Here is a 22266-nt window from a genome sequence, read left to right as displayed (position 1 = left end):
TTCCAACCCCCTCCTTTAGAGCTGTGTTCAGGATAATTCATCTGCACAATTCCTGAAAAAACCTGGAGCTCTGCATTGAGAAAGATCCCTTCCTATGGCAGGGGGCTGGAACAAGGTGATCTTTATGGCTCTTATGGGCTGGTTGTTTTGATACATCAGGACAATTGGTCCACTTGTTGTACTCATATGATTGGATTCATCCTGATTACCAGAGATGAGAATGATGGACAGGAATTTATGATTCTTCATCTTCCAGGTATGAGGAATGGATTTCTGCTGAAATAATTTGGACAACACCCACCTAATCAGTCTTTTGCCATGTCTGTATTCTTGACTTTGGCAGTGGTTGGGCTCAGCATGTGGCCTACTGAGAGAGGGAAATGCCTGAAGGACTTCAGGGTTTTAGGATGACTGAAGTTCATTATCTGGGCACACTGATATTTGGATGAAGTGTAGTAGTTGTGAAAACAGGTCAGATAAACTCATCAGCTGAATTTCTGATTCCTTCTGGCTCTAAACCAAAGTAAAATCATGACATTATGTCTTTATATCCTCATACAACTGGGGTTCAGCACTGTTCCAGTCTGTGCTTGCAGAAGAAGGCTGGATGTGGCAGATGTGTGATTCACTCTTGGATTTCTGGCAGCTGGGAAGCATCACCTAATTAGCCCAGGCAGGAGGCCATGCTAATGTGGCTGAATTCCTTCTGGGAATGAGCTCCTGTCTCCATGTGACACCGAGCCATGGAGACACCCGAATCCTTCACAACTGTCTCAGGCATCTGTGTGGCATGGCAATGCTTGGTGGAAACTCTCCCAAACCTTCACTGAAGCTTGGATCAACAGAATTTCCACGTGGTTCTTCCATAATAATTTGCCAAAAGTGAGAGCATCACTTTACCCCTGGAAAAGATGGAATTGTTCTCAGAAGACTTCGCATGCCCCAGCCTTGCACGGCTTGGTTTACCTGGGTATTTTTGTGGTTCCTTAATGCTGCACCAGGGGAGGTTGGACACCAGGAGGAATTTCTTCATGGAAGTGGCTGTCAAACTTTGGAAGGGGCTGTCTCCTTCCTGTTGGAGTCCCCATCCCTGGAAGTGCCCAAGGAACACTGGAACTGGACGTGGCACTCAGTGCTCTGGGCTGGTGACAAGGTGGAGATTGGACTTAAGCTTGGAGGTCTCGGAGGTCTTTTTCAACCTAAATGATTCTGTGATTCTGTGATATTGTTCTAATCTCAGTCCAAGAATTTTGCAAAGCTTTTCACACCCCATTCATATTTCTGGATTTGAAAAAAACCTGAACCACAAGGTCCCAATGTCAAATTTCTGTTTTGTAAGGTGGGCATGGTAAAAGGTCTCTAAGTTGGGATTGTTTCTTTGCCTTGATTTGTACCTATTCCGTATTTTTAGCTGGCTGTGGGAAATGTGGCTTTATGTAGACACTAGAAGAGAGAGTTTTGAGCTCTGACCTGCAATGTTTTTCTCCTTTGTGGCTGAGCTGTGTGCACACGGTGAGTTTTATTCTGGCAGCCTTGTGGGAATGCAGGACCCCGTCTGCCAATGAGAAGATTTTGACTAAGAAGGTAAATGGGAAGATTTCTTGTTTATGAAATTCAGCACAATCTTTGGGTGAATCCAGTGTCTCATACAGCAAGTGCTGAACTTCTTGAGTACAGCTCTCATTCAAAAATACTGAAGCTCAGTGTGTTTTGTCTTTTCTCACAATTTGGGGTAACACCATTTCACCTCTTCTACCCCCAGCACAGATAATGGACTTGTCTCATTGTTCTGATGTCATTAAATATCAAATGTGTACATTCTGTGGCAAATTAAGACCTTTCAGTATTGCTTTAGCTGGTACCAAGTTGCTGAAGAGTACAGACTGCCAGTCCCATCCTTCATCATTGTATGAGTGTATTAATATTCAAAAACTCCTGCTTTCCAAGCAGTTGTCCTTTAGAAGAGACTGACACCTCACTGGGATTCAAATTGTCCCTGGGAAGGAGCCTGGCTCTTGTTTAGGGAAGCTCTGGAGTGCGCAGAAGTCAATTGAAAAACAGGAACCTTTGATCAAATCAAACAGTTGAAAGAGATCCTCCCCGATGAGCATCTCCAAAGTGTGGGGCCCTGACAAAGTCCTCCTGACTGTTAATTTAGGCTCTGTTTTATAATTCATTAGAATTGGGAGACTGAAAAAGCAACAAACAACCCCCTGACTTCTGCCAAGTGGCATATGGCTGTCATCTCTGCTCAGCCTCCAGTGCCCTGCTCAGCCTTCCTGCTCTCCCAGGGATGATCTGATCCATAAGAGGATTGCTCTGGATGGCTCTGTATGGGCTCGAGATGTTGTTTCTTTGTCATTGATACAGAAAAGAGGGCTGAATGGGATATGCCAAAAATACTGCAAAAAAATCTTTGTAGATAATTTTATTTTTTAACGTTTGCAGAGGTGCAGGGCAAAGTCTGTATTGCCTGGTTTTTTAATGGGGTCATCTTCAGAGCTTTCCAGATTTTTTTAGATTGTAAGACTGACTGTCTCCTTGAAGTTGCACCCTGACCGTGGTGCTGCTGGCACCTGCTTGCTGCCTATACAGAGGTACTTGGACTTTCAGCCCATCAGTTTTGTGCCTCTTCTGCAGTGTCACAATTTCTGTAAAGTAATATTTGACCTCTCTGTTATGGAAAATGGTGATTTTCTCCTCTCTCCTTGACCTTTCAGCCAGATACAAGCTCTTTGTTTGTGTTGACTCTGGCAATCACAAAGTTCTCTGCTCAGGCTGAAAATTAACCCTGCATGAATGGAAGTGAAACGTGGTTTCCAGCCAGGATTTAAATTGCCAGGAGCAGGAATGCTGGTGGGATCACCCTTCTGGCATCAGCACTGACCTGCAGTGCCTGTGCCAATTCCAAACCCTGCTGTGCTCCTGGTTGGGGAGGGATGTGTCATGTTAGATCAGATCAGGAAGTTTGGCTGCTCTTTGTGGGGTGTCAGAAACTATTTCTCCAGACCTTTGGAAAAATCAATCTGATACCAGAGAAGAGTGTTTGGCATGGTGCAAATGTGAGTCCTGTAAAGGGCTTTAATCTTGAAATTCTCCTGACCTGTGTGTGGGTGAAGTCCTTTATCTGTCAGGGATTTCAGCCAGTTCAAGGTGACTTTAAAGAAAGGCTCCTTCTTGCTTTCATGGTCTGTACAAAAGTCAAGCAGACAACAAAACTAATTTCTTTTTAGAGCAGCCTGGTCTAGTGGAAAATGTCCCAATCCATGGCAAGAGGTAGAACAAGATAATCTTTAAGGTCCTGTTGAACTCAGACCATTCTGTGATTCTGTGAAAATGTGTTTGGGAGAAATGAAAAATCCACTTGTCTCCTTCAGCTCTGTTTTTTTTCTACAGCACAGTCCAAACCAGATGCTTGTTTGGGTAGTTCTGCTCCCCACATTCCTCAAAAGTACCCAATCATTCCCAGCCCACAGGAAACAACTCTGGTACAGCTACAATTCCTTGTGGTGAGTGCCTGTTGTCCACAAATCCCATCATTTTTCATTCCTTCTGCCTTCCTGTTTGGATTTTTGAGTTAGTGGCAGAGAGGAAGCCAGCACTCCACAGTTTTGGTCACTCTGACCACAGGGTGAAGGACAAACCTGTGGCCATGGTTGCTCAGGGGCTGCTGGAATTTCCTCTCCAGCCTTGTTGATCCTTTGGGAATACCCAGAGAACCAAAGTAATTGTAGGGCATCTCATTCCCCCTTTCCTGTCAGGGACAAGTCCTTATCTTGCCTGTGTTTGTGCAGGAAATGTAAGCAGGGCTGATGTTTTTCCAGCAGTTGAGGACCATCTGTCCTACAACAAACCCATCACCTGCCAGACTTGTTCAGAGCATCTCTCAGTCCATATGTCTTGTGTATCCATGATAAAGAAGAAATGTAGGAGCCATTTCTCCTCCCTGTGACCTTCCAAACACGCTGGCATTTAGCCTTGGTGCTGATACAGGAATTCTCCAGATTAATATCTGCTTTTCGTTGTGCTGACCCAGTTTGCTTGCAGAGGGGATATTTATTTCTCCCCAGCTTTGAAGGCCTGTACTTTTTTTAGACATTGCATAAGGAATCTATCATCTGCAAATAATTAAAATTAGACACTAGAAATGACATTGTGTTGCTAATGAGCAGATGTGTCTACTTATACCAGTGGAAGAACAGCTGTACACATAAAAAACGCTGCAGCCACCCTAAACCAACATTTGGTATTCTGCTGCAGGCCTGGAACTCCATTTGGAGATTAAAGGGAAAAAAAATAATCTCTCCCTGTAAAATGTAACCATTTTTATGTTTTGCCTTTACATTTTTGTAACTCGCTTCCCTTTATAATTTGAGTGAGATTTGTGAGTCTCAGATTAAAGCACCTTTGTCATGTATTTCAAACGTTATTAAGAGCCTTGATGGTCTCAGCATTATTACAAGGTGTAACAAAAACCAGTAGAAATACAAAATCTATTGTCACCAGGCATATTAAATATATTCAAAATAGAATTACCAGCCCCTCAGGGATCCATTCTTGGTCCAATACTCCTCAATATTTTCATTAATGACTCGGAGGATACAGTGAAGAGGATGCTAATTAAATCAGTGGTACAGACATTGCTGGGAGGCTCTTGAAGGAAGCGAATAAAGCACAGCCCTGTGTTGATAAATTAACAAAAGCCATGGAAATCGATGTGCCAGGACACAATAAAGATAAATGTGAGGTGGTTTCTGCAGGGCTGGACACTCAAGAGTAGAACTAGGTTGTTTGATAGGAGTCTTTCTGTTGTCTTCTTCTAATTCCTGCTCTTTCTAATGAAATCCCAGTGGTGGGACAGTTGATTGATGCTGATTCATCCCACCAGAAACGAATTTAGTTCCCTGCCCAAACCCACCTCCAAAATACCTGTGGTCTGTGAGTTTTTTAAAGTAGCAAAGTCTTTGCCAAAGTTGTACTTTAGGAATGCAGCTTCATCTCCTTCCTGAACCAAAATTTTGTGTTTTGTTGTTCCTCCAGGAGTAAACAGGCATTAAAAATAAATAGGTGTTATTAGGCTGCTTTGCATCCCCAGGAATTTCAGCTGCCGTGCCCTAATTTGCACGTTAGACTCTTCTTATCCATATAAATTAGAATAGACTTTTCCTGACCTATATTTGCAGTTTAGGAGATGATGTTTTCCCTGCATCTTTCTTAATGAAGGGGATTATTAACCAGAGCAGTGGTTTGCTGAGGTGGGCTGAACACTTTGCATTTTGAAGTGAGTGCTGCTGAATCAATTCTGCCTCAAGGGCAAAAGTCCTTCTGGGCTCTGAATTCCTCATTCAACTCCTTTTAGGTTCTTTATTTTAGACCTGACAGGGATGTGTGGTCCATTTCCCCAGAACTACTGAAAATTAAAACTCTGACACTGTGGGAAACATGAATCCACCTGAGAGAGGTGAAGTTTATACTGGATATAAGGAAGAATGAGATTCTACTTTATATATATAAAGTAGAATATATATATATATATATACATATATATATATATGTATATATGTATATCTATATAAAATACAATATCATGTAGGTCCCTTCCAACCCAGAATATTCTGTGGTTCAGTGATATAAGAACCTGATGATCTTTAAAGGCCCTTTCCAACCCAAACCGTTCCATGATGCTGTGGCTCTCTGCATGAAGCCAATGGGAATGTGGTGGGAATAACAGCACCTAAATTGTCATGTGTTTCTAGAATTAGGAGAGGGCAACCTTAGAAAGTCTTTTTCTGCAGAATTTTTTGATGGATTGTTCCTAATCCTTAGGCAAGGAAAACAACAGATGAAGTCAAAACAAAGAGATACCAAACATTGTTTTGTTCTTCAAATAATAGTGAATTTACTGTACTTGGGTCTGGAAATCTGAGGCACTGAAGCGTGGCATCATTAATCATAGTTTATGGTGATTATTAGTAGGCTTTTAATCTTTGTTTTCGTGTATAATTAGGTACAAGAGGTCAAAGCTGACTCTCTTCTGAACAACAATATTTTCAATGAATGACTGTTTTTCTCTGCCTGCAATTTCCTTGTGCATATTTATAAGAGCACACTTGTCTGTGTTTTGAGAGAGCAGTGTCCCATGAGCTTATCTGCTGATAAAAGCAAATGACAACACTATTATTTTTATTATCACTAATTATTTTTATTACTATTGCAACAGCACCTGGTGGATCAGAGTGGGTTTGGATTCGTAGTGCTGGCAAATGCCTAAATTGAGGCAAGGCACTAATGAACAGCAGATAAATGAAAAGAAGGGAGAAGGCACATGGAGAAAACAACAGCAAATCTCTGTGGTTCCATAGCTGAGCCCATGTGGTAACTGGTCTGAATCCCTGCATTTCTTAATTATATTATTCCCCATCATCAGTTGTTGTCCAGCTTTTGGTAACATCACAGCAAAGTTAATCCCTGAAGAAAATCAGCAGTGGGGGCCCAATTCTGCTACCCAAACAGAAGTGCCTTTCCATATCAGATGCTTTTGGGTGTTATTCCTGTTTTCCAGCAGTTAGAAAATGTGGAGCTCATTTCTGCCCTCTGCCATGTCTTCCAGTCTCTTCCACACATCCCTGCTGCATGCATTTCATTTGGGATTGAAGGTTATCAGGATCTCCAGGCAGTCTTGTCTCCCCAGCACAGCCAGAAGGGATAAAGGCTGAGCTAAATCCACTTAAATTTAGATATTTCCATGGGCATGGAGGGGATCAGCTCCCATGGGTGTGGGAAGAGCTGGTCAACACAGTTGACTCAAATGAGGCATCAATGTTTGGTCAGTTTTGGTTACCTAAACCAAATCTCAGTTCCAGCTTCACCAATAAATATGGATAAAAATTTCATTCCCTTCCCATGTTCATAGAATCATGGAATTGTCTGAGTTGGAAGGAACCTTAAAAACTATCTCATCCCACACACTGCCATGGGCAGGGACACCTCCCACTATCCCAAGCTGATTCAAGCCCCATCCAGCCTGGCCTTGGACACTTCCAGGGATCCAAGGGCAGCCACAGCTTCCCTGGGAATTCCATTCCAGGGCCTCACCACCCTCACAGCCAGGAATTCCTTCCCAATATCCCAATATCCCATCCCTGCCCTCTGGCAGTGGGAAGCCATTCCCTGTGTCCTGTCCCTCCATCCCTTGTCCCAAGTCCCTCTCCAGCTCTCCTGGAGCTTCTTTAGGCTCTGGAAGGGGCTCTGAGCTCTCCCTGGATCCTTCTTTTCTCCAGGCTGAACATTCCCAGCTCTCCCAGCCTGGATCCAGAGGGGCTCCAGCCCTTGGAGCATCTTTGTGGCTTCCTCTGGAGTTTCTCCAGCATGCTGAGGTTCATCCAGCTCCCAGACAGATTTTTAAGAGAAAGTACCTCTGAAAAAGCCTAATGCCTATTTATGGCAGAAAATGTCTAAAATCCTGCCTAAACCCAATCATTTAACTTTTGATTAAAGTGAAGTCAAGTTTGATTAAAGCAGAAGTCCCCTACAATAAGTTTAGTGCCATTAAGGATGATTTATGTGCATAATTCACTGTTCTATTCATCTGTTCTGTGCACTACTGGTAAATATGAATTTTCAATTAATAATTAGAAATGGATTAACACTTTTGCCTGCCAGTGATACTTGAGTTAACACTTGAGCTTTGTTGCACTCATCCAAAAGAAATCTGTGAGGATTTTTTTTTTTCCTTTTGGGTTCAGGTTTATGATGTGCTTCCTTCAAAGGTCAAAGAGCATTCCAGAATGCATTTATACATTATTATTTCTGAGGGAATTAATAAATAATGAATATACAGGGAACTTTTCTTCTAAACTAAGTCTTCCTGGAGAATTTCTAGTTTTTAAAAATATGTATAAAATATTTGAAGTGTTAGAGGAGCAGTATTGCTACTGATATGTGAATCATGAAATGGTTTGGGTTGGAAAAGACCTCAAAGATCTTTTAGTGCCAAAAGAGGACCAAAACCAGAGTTTCCTCCTTGATACTAAAAACTGTGTATATTGAAAACTTTCTAAACCTTGTTGATGGTGCAAAACTTTTCTTTATTATGTACAAGCTCATTAATTCTTTTAAACCTCCTGAAGAAACTATTTTCTATTTAATTTATGCTTCCTGCACCACAGTACCTTGAAAATCATCCAGAACTCTCAATGCACAGCACTGTAACGAAATTCTTTCCTATTAACATTTTTCTCCTTTAATCATGTGCCATAAAGAGTTTTACTTTCCCCTGGCAACTTTTAAGCTGTATGGATGTAATCATTAGAGTGAGTGATGACATCAAGCCAGGCTGACATGGTGCCATTGATTTTTACTAAATAATGATATGATGAGCTGGAAGACGGAGTTTTATTAGTCTTAACTCAGCAAGGATTGATTGGGGAGAAGAAAATGACCAATCCGTATCTCAGGTTGCTGCAGGTATAAGAAAATAAGTGACAGCTGCAGAAAAGTCTATAAATCACGGGAAAAATTATGATAAAAATAAGAGCTATGAACTGCCCTTTAAAATTTCACTGGATGGCAGAGAAGAGTCGAAGAGACCTCAGCCATTTATCTCCATTATGCCTGGGATCCTCCGAGAATAGCAAAGTTGACGGATGATGCCATTACCTTTTTTTTATTATTTTTAAATGGAGGGAAGATAAGGAGTGGTGTATAAGTGTTACTTTCAAGTCATTAGAGGGTTGATACTTTGAAAGAATTCCTTGATTTAGCCAATAAAATAAAGTGTCTTTTGCTTTAGCTTTCTGTAGGTAATTTATTAAACATTGGCTTTTTGGAAACAAATCTGCTTGTTTGCAGTTTCTGAAGAAAAAGAAATAGTACTGGGAAATATGTTTTTTTATTAATCAGAGAATCACAGAATGGTTTGGGTTGGAAGGGAATTTAAAGATCCTCTCATTCCACCCCCTGCCCTTGGGCAAAGACACCTTCCACTGTCCCTGGTTGCTCCAAGTCTTGTCCAACCTGGCCTTGGATACTTCCAGGGATGGGGATTCCATATCCCAGTCCATATTCCAGTCATTCAAACCAAAGGAGAGCCAGAATTTATTGCTTTGATACCAAAGAATGTGAAGAAGACCAACACAAAGTCATTCCTAGCCAGGTGCATCCGAAGCTACCGAAGTGTTGGTAAGAAAGGGATTTTTAGAGCCATTTCTTTGCCTATTATCTACACTTGGGCAAATATCAGCTTTTCCAGTGGCATTGTGTTTATATTCCATGGCAGTCTCAGCCTGGGAATTGTTCCTTTGATAGGATCTGGGAATTCATCACAGCCCCCTCTTCTCTCCAGCCACCTTCCTCTCACCACAAATTTCCGTTTCATACACACCAGAGCTCAGCTCTTGAGGGCTTTTTGTGGTTAATTGGTGCTCTGGGCTCTGCTGGCACAGTGAGGACATTTTATGTTCTCCAGAGTGGTCAGGGCTGAGCTCTGCTGAGATGCTTTGGTCAGCCAGAGGGAAATTCCTGAATATGATCCATGCCCAACATCTGAACACATTTGGAGCTGCAGATGCCCTTTTCTACTCTGGTTCTCCAGAGACAAGAGCTTACAACGACAGCCCAGTGCCCACACAGGATCTGGGCTGTTGGATTTTGGACTTTTTCATACTTTGGCACCACACAACCATATCCAAACTCCACATATTTTTGTCTTTTGCCAGAGACGTGCAAATTCTCTGCTTTTCTCTCTGTTCTAAAACCAGCCTTTCTATCAAAGCACGTCTTTGACAAGAGGATTTCTGGCTGCTCCCAGCACATCAGCTGATTTTCTTTGTTTCAGGCCTCACCAGTGAGTGCCAGGCTGTTACCTCAGAGGTCTCTTTGTTCCTGTTCCTGCTGGATGTGTTCCTGATCACCTGGACAGGGACACAGGATTTGCCTTTTCCAGTCTCTCTCTTGCCCCACTGATACTACTAAAGTAGACCTGGAAGAGAACAATTCCTTCATGGAAAGCATTGTCCAACCCTGGCACAGCTGCCCAGGGCAGTGGTGATGTTCCCATCCCTGGAGAAATTTAAAATCCCTGTGGATGTGGCATTTGGGGACAGGGGTCAGTGGTGGCCTTGGCAGTGCTGGGGGATGGTTGGACTTGATGATCTCTGAGGGTTTTTCCACCTTCAGGGATTCTCTTATTCCTCAGGGTTAATACATTTTCTTTAAGAAATTCAGATGTTCCAACTTTAAGAAGGAATCTGTTTTTCATCTCAGTCCTGAATGAAAGGGAGGTTCAGGTCCTAGTGACAGATTTCCCTATTATCCCTGAGGAAAAGATTGACCTCCTGGAGCTACCCTAAAAACTATCCCTAAACTGGCAGGTTTTGCACATGGCAGGGGTTGAGATGGGATGATCTTTAGGGTCCCTTCCAATCCAAACTGTTTTATGATTCTATGATTCTGCGAAAATGTATTTCCTTAAAGTGAAGCCCTCAGGAATGGAATGTGGCTTTAGGTGCATTGTTCAAGAGATAAATGCTCTTTGTTGCTTGGATGTGGTCTTATTTCCCACTTGGATTTTGGATATTTTGGCTTTCAATTGCCCTTCCAAGTTAAACAACTTTAGCAGGATTGAAAAGCTTCATTTCTCTGGTATTTTTTTTTTGTTTGTTTGTTGGGTTTTGTGGGTTTTTTTTTCCCCCTCTAGAAATATATTTTTAATTTAGAGTCAGTTCTCCTCTTGACCTTCTCTTCTTTAAATGAATTAAGCTGACTGGCTCCCTGATACTATGTCATGGTGGTACATGCAGATATTAAATAATCTGATTTTTTCACTCAGAGCACTGCACACTCTAGCTCATACCAAACTTACACTCCTAAATTCATGCTGGAAACCAGCACCCTCTGTAGTGATCCTCCATTTAGAGAGATTTTTGTAATCTCCTCCCTAGTTGGTTGTTAAACAGTTTGTTATGCAATAAATAGATTTGCAGAATGTTAGTGCTTAAGCTCAAGCATCAATCAGCATTAACATATTCTGGCAAAATTAAAGCTTTCCTGGCCTGTCCTCATTTTATCCCAAACTGGCTTTACCAGAGCTCCCTGCCACCCTGGAAGAACTTCCAAAGGAATGAGGAAAATATCCTCTGGTGGCACTTGCCACTATTAAGTATTGATGAAGAACATTGTTGTTGTTTTTATTGTAATAATACATTTTAACAGCTAAAAAATAACCCAAATACTCAGAAAACTCCAGAAGATGCTTTGGAATTAGATTCTTTCATGTAACTGTTGGTCACTGAATGAAATTTTCGTCCTTATACATATTTTAAAATATTTTTGTGTCTTGCTGTTCATAAATATTTCAGGCAGTTTTTGTTTGTTGATTGTATTTCCCTTTAAATCATTTTTTGTTGCCCTGGGGAGTCCAAGAGGGATAAATCCATGATTTAATGAGCAGTAGTCATTTGATGGCATATTTTCCCTCCAGTACCACAGGCTCTTTCTCCACCCTCTGTCCTTTGCCTGAAGGGTATCAGGACATCCATTTCCTTTTCCATTTCATCCCCACAATCCTGACACTTGATGGGAGCCCTCAGAGGGGCTTCTGCAGCCTGGTGGCAATCCTAACACCAATCCTGATGATTTCCAATTTGTCTTGGATTGCAGCTTTTTGGGAGGACTCTGCTTAAGAAACTCCAACTTTTTCATTCCCCCAGGTTCACCCACACCACCAGACAAAGTCAAAATTCACACATTTTATTCCAGTGAAGCATAAAGTTCTGTTATTGAACACAAAGTTGGGAAGAAGGGGAGAAAGGCAGTGGTAACAAAGCTGCCAATGCAGCTGCAGAAGCGCATGTCCAGAGAATTCTTGATGCTAAAGCTGCTCTGAGGCTGTTTGAGTTTAGGGAATGATCCACAGCAAAGCTGGCTGGAGAGAATGGGAATGGGAATGGGAATGGGAATAGGAAGCAGCAGTGGCTTCCCAGGATTGCAGTGCCAAACCAAATCTGGGCTGGTCACTTGAGGGGACAGTTGTCATCTCTCTGCTTTGGCCCAGTGTTTTGTAGCTTTGCAGGAAGGATCCATCCCATATTTTGCAAATTTGTACATGAACAACTTCATATATCAGGTCTTTTGAAGGGGTTAAGCATATTAGCAGAAATATCACAAAATCCTGGTGCCAAAATTGCCCATCCAGCCTGGTCTTGAACTCCTTCAGGGACGGGGAGTCCACAAGCTCTCTGGGCAGCCTGTCCCAAAAATAACTATTTTTCTCCAAAAGTATTTTGTGCCTTTCTCCCATTAAGTTGTATTGCCACAGTACAAAAAAGATTTTAAGCACTTGATAAAATCAACACTTTTTTGGTAATCATTTGCACGGTTCAAAATAAGTTTTTTTAAGAGTGCCATGATTACAGTGACTGCAGATTAATTATTTTAGGTTTGACATCTGTATTTGACTATTGTGTGATGGAACAAAACCCTGAAATGCTTATATTTAATTTTCATTACATTTGAAAGGAGATATCAGCATTGAATCCCTTCAGGACTTTTTAACCAAAGACTTGGACTCCCTAAAACTCCCTGCTGAGTGTGCTTGGCAGAAACTGTGCTAATCCAGCTGTATGTAACATCCTGAATTTACTGGGAGCTGTCCCATGGCAGGGGGTTGGAATGAGATGAGCTTTAAGGTCCCTCCCAACCCAACCCATGCTGGGATTCTGTGGAATGGGGGAGGTTTTGGATTTCTCCCAGCCCCCAGGGAGGGAGGGAAGCTGATCCCCCTGCGTTGTGTCCCCCCAGGGATGAGGCAGGGCAACGACGTCGGCACGCAGTATCGCTCGGCCATCTACACCTTCTCCCAGGAGCAGATGGAAGCTGCCCTGAGATCCAAGGAAGAATATCAGAAGGTAACACTGGGCAGGGGGTGGAATTGCTTCAGCTGTGAGCCCAAGGTCACAGATGTCACCAATTAACACAAAATCACTCGCTGTGCGTTGCGCTCTCCGTGCTGCTCAGTCCCATGCCCAACTTGCATCATGGTTGCCTTAAATTCCAGCTTTTAGGATTTCTTTTTCTGTGTGAATCATTTTATAACCATGCAGAAAGAAAAATAGCTCCTTGTGCAGAGATATTTTGAGTTTCTTCTACAGATTTATTTAATGTGGGTTCACCAGAACAGAAATCTGTGAACTTACAGCTTTTCAAGCTTCTCTGGACCCCAAACCCTGAAGGGTGAACCCAAAATCCCAGATCCAAGTGTTCGTGAACATTGCTGATAGATAACTGAGCTGGGTAACTCAGGATCACCCACCTGATGCTTATGAGATGCTTCAATCAAACCTTTCCATAAATGTCTTGGCTGAGGTGTGACAGCCTGTGACTTACTCAGAGTGTTGTGAGACAAGGATTTGTGTGACAGAACATCGACCAATTCCCTTTCTTACACAGAATTTTCCCCTGTTTTCTGGGGAAGATGGATTCTGTCTCTTCCCAAAGGCAGAGGGATTAGTATCCTGCAGTGTTTTTGCACTGTGGTGCTGCTCAGTGCTCTGCAAAATCCAAATTCTGCAGCAGAAAAATATTAAATTATTCTAATTTATATGGAAAAAAACCCCACTTACTTAGGACATCAGGGCAGTAAACTTAAGTAGTACCAAAACACAATCAGTATTCATTGTATTTAATTATACAATCACCTCAGTGGTGTTATGTTAAAGCACCAGGAGTTTTGGTGTAAATTTGATGTTAAAAGTAAAAAGCTCTTTTTACATCAGCCAGAAGGTCCCAAAAGGCAACAGATTGTTTTTTACCAGTGTGGGTATGACTGGGTGAGCTCCTAGGGCTGGTTCCTACTTGCAGTTGGAATTATTTTGGTTGCAAAGAGGTGCTCAGGACTGCAGGTAAGTGATTTCCAGATCTGACAACTGTGTGTGTAAATTAAGTGCTCAATGACTTATAATTGTTTCTGATGGGGGTAAATCACTCTTGCTGGTGGTTTTGGAAGACATTTATCATTCAAAACTTCTTTTTACTCCTTATTTACCTTAGATCCACTGCTTTTCCAAATTCCTTTTATTCCTTTATTTTAGCATCTGCTGACCAACATCACCCTGCAAATCTTACAGCTTTAATTTGCTTTCCCAACTCTATTATCCTCTGCTGTTATTTGTCATTAAATAAATACTGACATGAGAGCAAAATTGCCATGTGTGAGATTGCAATATGATATTACAGAAATTTCCATCATCAAATAGATTTCCTTAATGGCACCATTTAAAATTTACCTACTTTGAAAAGTGTGTGTAATTAGTACATTTATATAATTAGGCACAACTGTAAGTGAGCACATGTAGAGTTTGTTTTTGCACTGAAGTGGGGAAGGAAGGGACGGTGTTGCCAGCTAAGGAAACCCAGCAAATATGCACTGAAATTCCTTAGGGATGTGTGTTTCCCATGTATTATTAACAACAATATCTCCAGTATTATCTACTGGGGTATTACAGGAGCAGTGGAATGGTTGTGTGGGAAACACACTGAGCAAACAATTTGTTCAGGAATCCCTTTTCATATTAAATGCTGTGCATTCCATTATTTTAATGTAAATGTAATACAGCCACTTTCCTTATTATTGCAGCAATTTAAAATAAATATCAAGCTTTTTCTGGCAGTGACACATGCCAGATAATCATGGATAAAAATGTGGGAATGGCACAATTTTTCCGTGATAAGCAGTGGTGCCTGCAGCAAGGGAGGAAGGACTAACAAATATTACAATAACTGCAGTGTGCATGGGTGACTCCAGCGTTTTTTGGCACTGCAAAGGAAGAAGAATAAAATCAAAATGTCATTTATTTTTTTGTTCACTGAATAATTGTGCATGTGCTCTTAGATGTGGTTTGAGCTGAGGGCCTGAAAGAGCCCTAAAAATGGCCTTCAGCCAGAAAAGGATGGGTTTGCTAGATGAGGTCTGGGGTTTTTTTCCTAACTGGCTTCTCATGTCCAGGGATGGGAATGCAGTTGGGGAAGGGGCTGGAGGACGAGGAGGGGCTGAGGGAGCTGGGAAAGGGGCTCAGCCTGGAGAAAAGGAGGCTCAGAGGGGACCTTGTGGCTCTGCACAACTCCCTGACAGGAGGGGACAGCCAGGGGGGATTGGGCTCTGCTCCCAGGGAACAGGGACAGGACAAGGGGAAATGGCCTCAGGCTGTGCCAAGTTTGGGTCTAGACTGGATATTAGGGAAAAATTCTTCACAGAAAGGGTGAGCAAGCATTGGAATGGGTTTCCCAGGTCAGTGGTTGGTTCCCCATTCCTGGAGGGGTTTAAAAGCTGTGTGGATGTGACACTTGGGGACATGGATCAGTGGTGGCCTTGGCAGTGCTGAGGGATGCTTGGATTTGATGATCTCAGAGTGCTTTTCCAACCTCAGTGATGCTGGGATTCAATTTTAAGTGGCAATATTCAGATTTATTACCAGGCTGTGAGTGAGACCCTTGGGATGCCCTGAGCCCAGGTAACCTGCAAGGTCACATCTGTTTTGAGTTGTGGAACTTGTTGCTGATTCCTGCAGCTGCTTTGAGAGCTGAGAAGTGGCAGTAGAGCACTGAATTCACATCAGTGGGGCTGGAGCTGCTGAGTGCAGGAGTCAGAGTCAGCTCCTGGTGACAGAGACTGTAATACAATAGTGCTGCTGCTAAACGGTGACACAATGGAACTGTAATCAGAAAAACATCAAATGAGGGCCAGGCCTTGGTGAAATCACTGTGAAGGAGCAGCTTTGCCTGAAGCTGAGGTTTTTTAATACAGGTGAACCTGAGGTTACTCCATTTTCAAGACAGTTGCTCAGCTGGGTTTAGTTTTCAAATGAATTATCGAGGCAATTGTAATCCAGAGAATGAAATCAGGGTGGGAAGAAGTTTGTATTCATTCTTCTTTTTTTTTCAGAATTAGACCTTGCAGGTGTTTTGCCAAGCACTAGCACTGGGTTGTGAGGCTCCAAGAACACACTGAGTGCCTCCCCTTCATGCAATCACAGAATGGTTTGGGTTGGAAGTGACCTTAAAGATCATCCATGAGCCGTGGGCAGGGACACCTTCCACTGTCCCAGGCTGCTCCAAGCCCTGTCCAACCTGGCCTTGGACACATCCAGGGATCCAGGGGCAGACCCAGCTTCACTGGGAAACCTCTGCCAGGGACTCCCCACTCTCCCAGGGAACAATTCCTTCCCAAATCCCATCTATCCCTGCCCTCTGGTAGTGGGAAGCCATTCCCTATGTGCTGTCCCTCCATGTCTTGTCCCAAGTCCCTCTCCAGCTCTCCTGGAGACCCCTTTAGGGAAGGGGCTCTGAGCTCTCCCTGGATCCTTCTGTTCTCCAGGTGAGCACCCCTAGCTCTCCCAGCCTGGCTCCAGAGCAGAGTTTTGGGTGGATGCATTCCATGGAATAAGGAACACAATGAATTAGCAGAAGATGCAGCACAGCACTTCAGCAGACACTGGGAAGCTTCCATCAGCTTTCTGTGAAATGATGTGGGAACAAACCAGCAAAACCCTCAGGTGCAAAAATAAGACCTTTACATTTAGTATGAGGGAAAGAGATTGAAAAGCTGGAGTTTTCTAAAGCATCCCAAAAGCAATGATCTTTGGAGCAGCAACCTTCAAGGTGAAGTGGTCAGGATTGTATTTGTCAAAGCTGGAGGCAGGGCTGTTTACAGACCTCTGGGATCTGCAGTTCTGAGTGGTTAATTCCGTGAAGGAATGCCTGGCAGTGGGAATTCACAACCTTCATCTGTGTTTAATCTGACATGCTGTGTGAAATCAGAACAGGCTTTGCCTGGGAGATGGTTTTTCATGTGATTTTTGGCTGGGAGAAGTTAAATAGCTCTTTTAAAATGAGATTGTTTTTATTAAAGCAATACAATAGTCAATAAAAAAATAACACCTGCTTACTCCTCTTCAAATTATGTCTAATTCAGAGCTTTATGTGTCAAATTATCTCTGCTTCACTCTGCTGTGAATGGCAACGACTTGATTCCTGATTGATGGTGGTGGCTCTTGTGGAGACAAGCAAAGCTGATCTGATAAGCTGAGCCATTCTTTGGGTTGTAATCACTTTTCTGTGCTGTAGAGATACCCTTTGTATGTTCATCCCTCTCAGAGAAAGCTGCATTTGGCTATGGATGAGGAGGTTTTGTGTGAACACTTGTGAACTCTTTTCATGTTACTGCAACTGCAGAAAATTTGACTTTGCCACTCTGATAAAATTCAGGCACCTCACATTGGGGAAATCTCTCAAAACTAATCCTAATCCATTTCTTGATGACAGTGGCAGCAAGATAAAAGCATTAATGGCATGAACTTAGGATGAACTTGTGGATGTGTGTGCTGGACTTCAGCAAAGCCTTTGACAGCATCTCCCATGGCTTATTCCTGGAAAACCAGCCCAGCCTGGACAGGTTCCCTTGGGCTGGGTTAACAACTGGTGATGGCTGGGCACAGGGAGTGCTGGGGAATGATGACACTTGGTGACAACAGCCCCCTGCAGCTCCAGGCTGGGGCAGAGGGGCTGGAAAAGGCCCTGGGGGTGCTGCTGACTTGAGCCAGGTGTGCCCAGGTGGGCAAGGGGACAAAGGCACCTGGGCTGTGCCAGCTCTGCGGTGGCAGCAGGACCAGGGCAGTGCTGTCCCCTGTGCTGGCACTGCTGGGGCACCTCCAGTGCTGGGGACATTGAGGGCTGGAGCGTGTCCAGGGAAGGGAACAGAGCTGGGGAACGGGCTGGAGCACCAGGAGAGGCTGAGGGAGCTGGAAAGGGGCTCAGCCTGGAGAAAAGGAGGCTCAGGGGGGACCTTGTGGCTCTGCACAACTCCCTGACAGGAGGGGACAGGCAGGGGGGTCGGGCTCTGCTCTCAGGGAACAGGGACAGGAGGAGAGAGAACGGCCTCAAGCTGTGCCGGGGGAGGTTTAGTTTGTACATCAGGAAGAATTTCTTCATGAAAAAGATGATTAGATGTTGGAAGGGGCTTCTCAGGGAGGTGGTGGATTCCTTGAAGCCCATTTCATTCCACTCCCTGCTATGGGCAGGGACACTTTCCACTATCCCAGGTTGCTCCAAGCCCTGTCTAACCTGGCCTTGGACACTTCCAGGGATGGGCATTCCCTGAGGCAGAGAAGTGCCATCATCCCATACTGAGTGCATCCTGCTACTCTTCCTGTTCCCCAGGAATGCAGCACATTGTTATTTTTATTAATGCTGAGAAAGGCCAGATTTTTTTTTTTAATACAGCTTTCAATTCTGCATTTATTGTCTTCACTTGATAAAGGCCAGGCATTTCATTTGGCCCTTTGACTGTTGCAAATACAGCTGATCCTGTATTTGGATTTAGAACTAGGAAGAGCAGGATGAAACCAGACTTTGTATATTGCAATCATTTTTTCATCTGGGAGGTCGTGGGGGTCACTGAAGGAGCCGTTTGCTTTATTGCATTGGGAATGTGAAGTTTATATTGGACATTTAAACTAATGCTAGAAATTGCCCTGTAATAAACTAATGTAAATATCAAATGGATTTGACTTCAAGAGTGGGTTGTAAATAAAACATTTCCTGCTTTGTGTGACGTGCCCTGTTCAGCCTGCCATTAATGTAAAAACATGCTGGATTTGTGTAGACATCCCATTTTCATGTCCTTAGGCAGATAAATTCTCAATCTCCAGGGCAGATCCTCATGTTGCTTCAGAAAATGAAGATTTAAAGGGCTGAGCTGTTGTTTGAGGGGTCCTACCCTGTGTGAGCTGGCCCCCAGTTGGGCACAGCTCTCCTCTGGGTCCTGGGTCACCCCAGTGCCAAGGAAAAGTAGTGGAATGTGCACTGAAGCCAACAAAGAGGTTAAATCCCTTCCCATCAGCCTGGAAATGTTCTCTAACACAATTCAGTGGTATCTGGGATGCTTTTGAAGAGCTTCTAGTCTAGGCTTTTGAATTTCTTGATCTCGATTATGATCTGTTACAGCATTCTGAAAGTGTCACAAGCACGTTAAATGTCAGGTGCATAAATGTGATGATGACCTTAATAATGGTTGTTGAAGTGAACACAGGATTTACAGGGAACAGAATGGAATTCCTTCTCTTCAGGAAGCTCTCGAGGAGTTTAGTTTGACTGAGAGATTATTTATGGGGAGGACAGGATAAAACAGAAAAAGGTCAAGGTAAAAGGAACATGGTGATCATTAGCTGGTGCTCTTCTTGTTCTTTTTGGGTTAAACACAGCCCATGAAACTAACCTAAGGGAAAATTTCCAGGAAATAAACCTGAGGAATCATCTCCAGATGTGCTCAGTCTCATCATGTATGAAAATGTTTTGCCTTAATTCTGCTCTGACCTTTGGATCCATCCATGTCCAGGTGAAGGATAAAATTTGAAGTGGGAATCTCTGCATGGACTGAGAGGGGGAGAGACATTGGCCTGTTTTGAGGTTTCCACACAAATTAAAAAAAATACAGGAAAAAAACCTTCTTTAAAGTGACATTTCTAATGAGCATGGGAGCACTACTTCTGCTCTCCAAACAGTTTGTTTATCCCTAGTGCTGAGCTGTGGGATCCAAGAACACTCCTCAAACCTCATTTTCTCAGGGACAGAAGTGTGCCGGAGCCAGGATTCAAATGAACGCTCATGGAGCACTTTCCCACTGTTTACCCAACTCTGAAATACAAAGCAAAAAATGTATCTGAGCATGATGACACTTCAGGAAGTTCTGAGTTCCACAAAGCTCTCATGTGGAAATGACAGATACTCAACATTTATAAAATATCCTGCTCAGGCCTCTGAATATGGACAGAGGAGGGTCCACTTAAACACTCAGGTCCCCATGATTTGATAACCAGATGGTTGATAGCCAATTGTGTTGACAATTCATGTCTGCTGAAGTTGTTTTCCAGCTGATGTTACAGTTTGCTTAAATAAATCTCAAGATTCCCTCAGAGGACCCAGTGCAGATCATCCATAAGCTGCAAATCCAGAGCAGCACCATTCAAATCCATGGAATCACTTTGGATTTCTAGTAATGCAATTGGGATAAAAATCTGGCCCCGGACTTTTGTGCCTCTCAGTATTTTTGTTGCCCAAAGAACTGTCATAGGGTTGTGTGTATTATTTTCTATATGAAGTATGCATCAAAGAGAACTCTCAGCTTTGGGGAAAACAAGTCAAATATTTCCTGGAAGGAAAAATGCGAGGATGTCTCGGGATTCTCCTCTGCTCGAGATGATCCCAAGGTGTGTTAAAAGTCTCTTTTCCCCAACCCAGCTGTCAAAGAAGAAATCAGAAGTCTTCGGCTGTCGTTCTCAAGGTTGTTTATTATTTCTTATCTAAAACATTTTCTGTCTGGCCTGCCAAGGTTTGTTCTGCAGGTTGGTCCAAGGCACACTGCCCGCCCCTGGGCTGGTGTTGTCTTTTACTCTATAAGCCATGTATTTGATATTTAGAGTTATGTCCCAATACCTATCACCTATGTTAGACAGTGACTTTCTAGTCTACACAAATCCCAGAGTGCCACCATCACCAAGAAGATGGAGGCTAGAAAGAAGAAGGGAGAAGGACAGGACAACACCCAAATCACTCCATCTTGCCCCTTGACCCCCATAGTGAAATTCTTAAAAATTCCATCTTTCACCCTGTGACAACTGCTGTTATGCTACTTAAACTTTTCTGACTTGCCATTCTTCATATAAAGTTGGTAATTTGCTCCATGGGTTGAGATCGAATTCCCAGGTGTCTTTGGCTTCCTGCCAGGGTCTCCGAGCCCCTGCCAGGATTTTGGGCCATCCAGGGCACCCAGAGGGATGTCCTGGGTTCCGACAGGAATGCTTTAGCCAGCAACATTGTCATGTCTGGTTGGATCTCGTGATCTTTTTCCATCAAGTTTTTCTTTTTTCTCCTTTTTTAACTTCCACACATCTCATGTAGACTGGTCTTTCCTTTTGTTTGATCATGGAATCACAGAATCCCAGAACAGTTTGGGTTGGAAGGGATCTTAAAGCCCATCCCATTCCACCCCCTGCTATGGGCAGGGACACTTTCCACTGTCCCAGGTTGCCCCAAGCCCTGTCCAACCTGGCCTTGGACACTTCCAGGGATCCAGGGGCAGCCACAGCTTCTCTGGGCACCCTGTGCCAGAGCCTGTCTACCCTCACAGGGAAGAATCTTCTGTCATTTGATGTTGTCCCTCATCCTTTTCTTCTACATTTTCCCCAGTTCTCAGATTTTCCAATTTTTTTTTCCCTCGGGCCTGTTTATTCTGAAAAACCTTCTCTCTTTTTTTTTTTTTTTTTTATCCTTGCAGCCAAAGACAAACTTGTATTTTTCTAGCTGACACTTATTAAGTGTCGCTACTCACTGGGTCTGAAAGTGCATCCAACAACCCAACATAAAGTGGACAAAATATATTTCCTCTCCCTGCTACCTAGAGCATTCCAAGATACCTTCTAGGGCAGGGCCATGGAGTTTTGTGCAGGAAAAGTCATCAAAGACTGAGAAATCACTTTCAGTGAATCCCTGCTTCAAGCCCCAGCATTAAATCCAGTATTTAATCCTGACCTTTCCCCGAGCAAGCAGCCTCCTATGGATTTTTGGGGTTAATGTATTTCCATTGTGGCCTCTCCTTTCTCCTGTGCTTTGGTTATTTTTAGTTGGCTCGGTTAAACCAGGTCTCTTTCAAGTTTTAAAGGAGTTGTGTTTAAGGTGTTCACAGAAGAAAAAACTCTTTTACACATCAAGACCCTTTGTGCGGTGGTGGAGAAGGGCAGGAGGAAGAGCTGTATCCAGACAATGGGTGAAGGTGGAATTTTGGATTTTTTCAGGGAAACCATGGAGGCAATTTGAGATTTAACTCCATTTCAATGATCTCAGTGGTCCAGGGCAGTAACTCTGACCTTCATGTGATCTCCCAGTAGAACCAGCACTAATTTTAAAATTATTTCTAAGCCTTGATCACTGCAATTCACAACAATCCTGGTGAAAGTCCATCTTAATCCAGTTATCATTCCCTATATAAGTACCATTTTTGCACTTCTTTTTTAAATAAAAATAATTTTATGATACTTAATCAAACACAAAATGTTCGCTGCTTTGGATCTGCAAATTTTCTTGTGTCAGCTGAACTTGTAATAGCATCAAAGACAGATGTTGGATTTATATTTGACCTGTTTTCTACAAAAACATTGATTGGCACTAATTATATTCCCTATCATTTGAATGTAATTTTTTTTTTTTTTTTTTTTTTTT

At 43.0% G+C, this 22266-nt stretch overlaps 1 protein-coding gene across 1 annotated transcript in view; it reads left to right on the top strand.

Moving 5' to 3' along the window:
* MSRA (methionine sulfoxide reductase A) overlaps nt 1–22266 on the top strand; it is a 229614-nt gene that overhangs the window by 134785 nt on the left and 72563 nt on the right. The window contains exon 5 of the mRNA XM_041480984.1: nt 12799–12905. Within this exon, the coding sequence (XP_041336918.1) occupies nt 12799–12905 (107 nt within the window). The remainder of the gene's footprint in view (nt 1–12798; nt 12906–22266) is intronic.

This window comes from Pyrgilauda ruficollis, unplaced genomic scaffold, assembly GCF_017590135.1.
Source record: "Pyrgilauda ruficollis isolate IOZ18807 unplaced genomic scaffold, ASM1759013v1 scaffold54, whole genome shotgun sequence".
Taxonomy (NCBI): Eukaryota; Metazoa; Chordata; class Aves; order Passeriformes; family Passeridae; genus Pyrgilauda; species Pyrgilauda ruficollis.
This window is presented reverse-complemented; position numbering and strand designations above follow the sequence as displayed.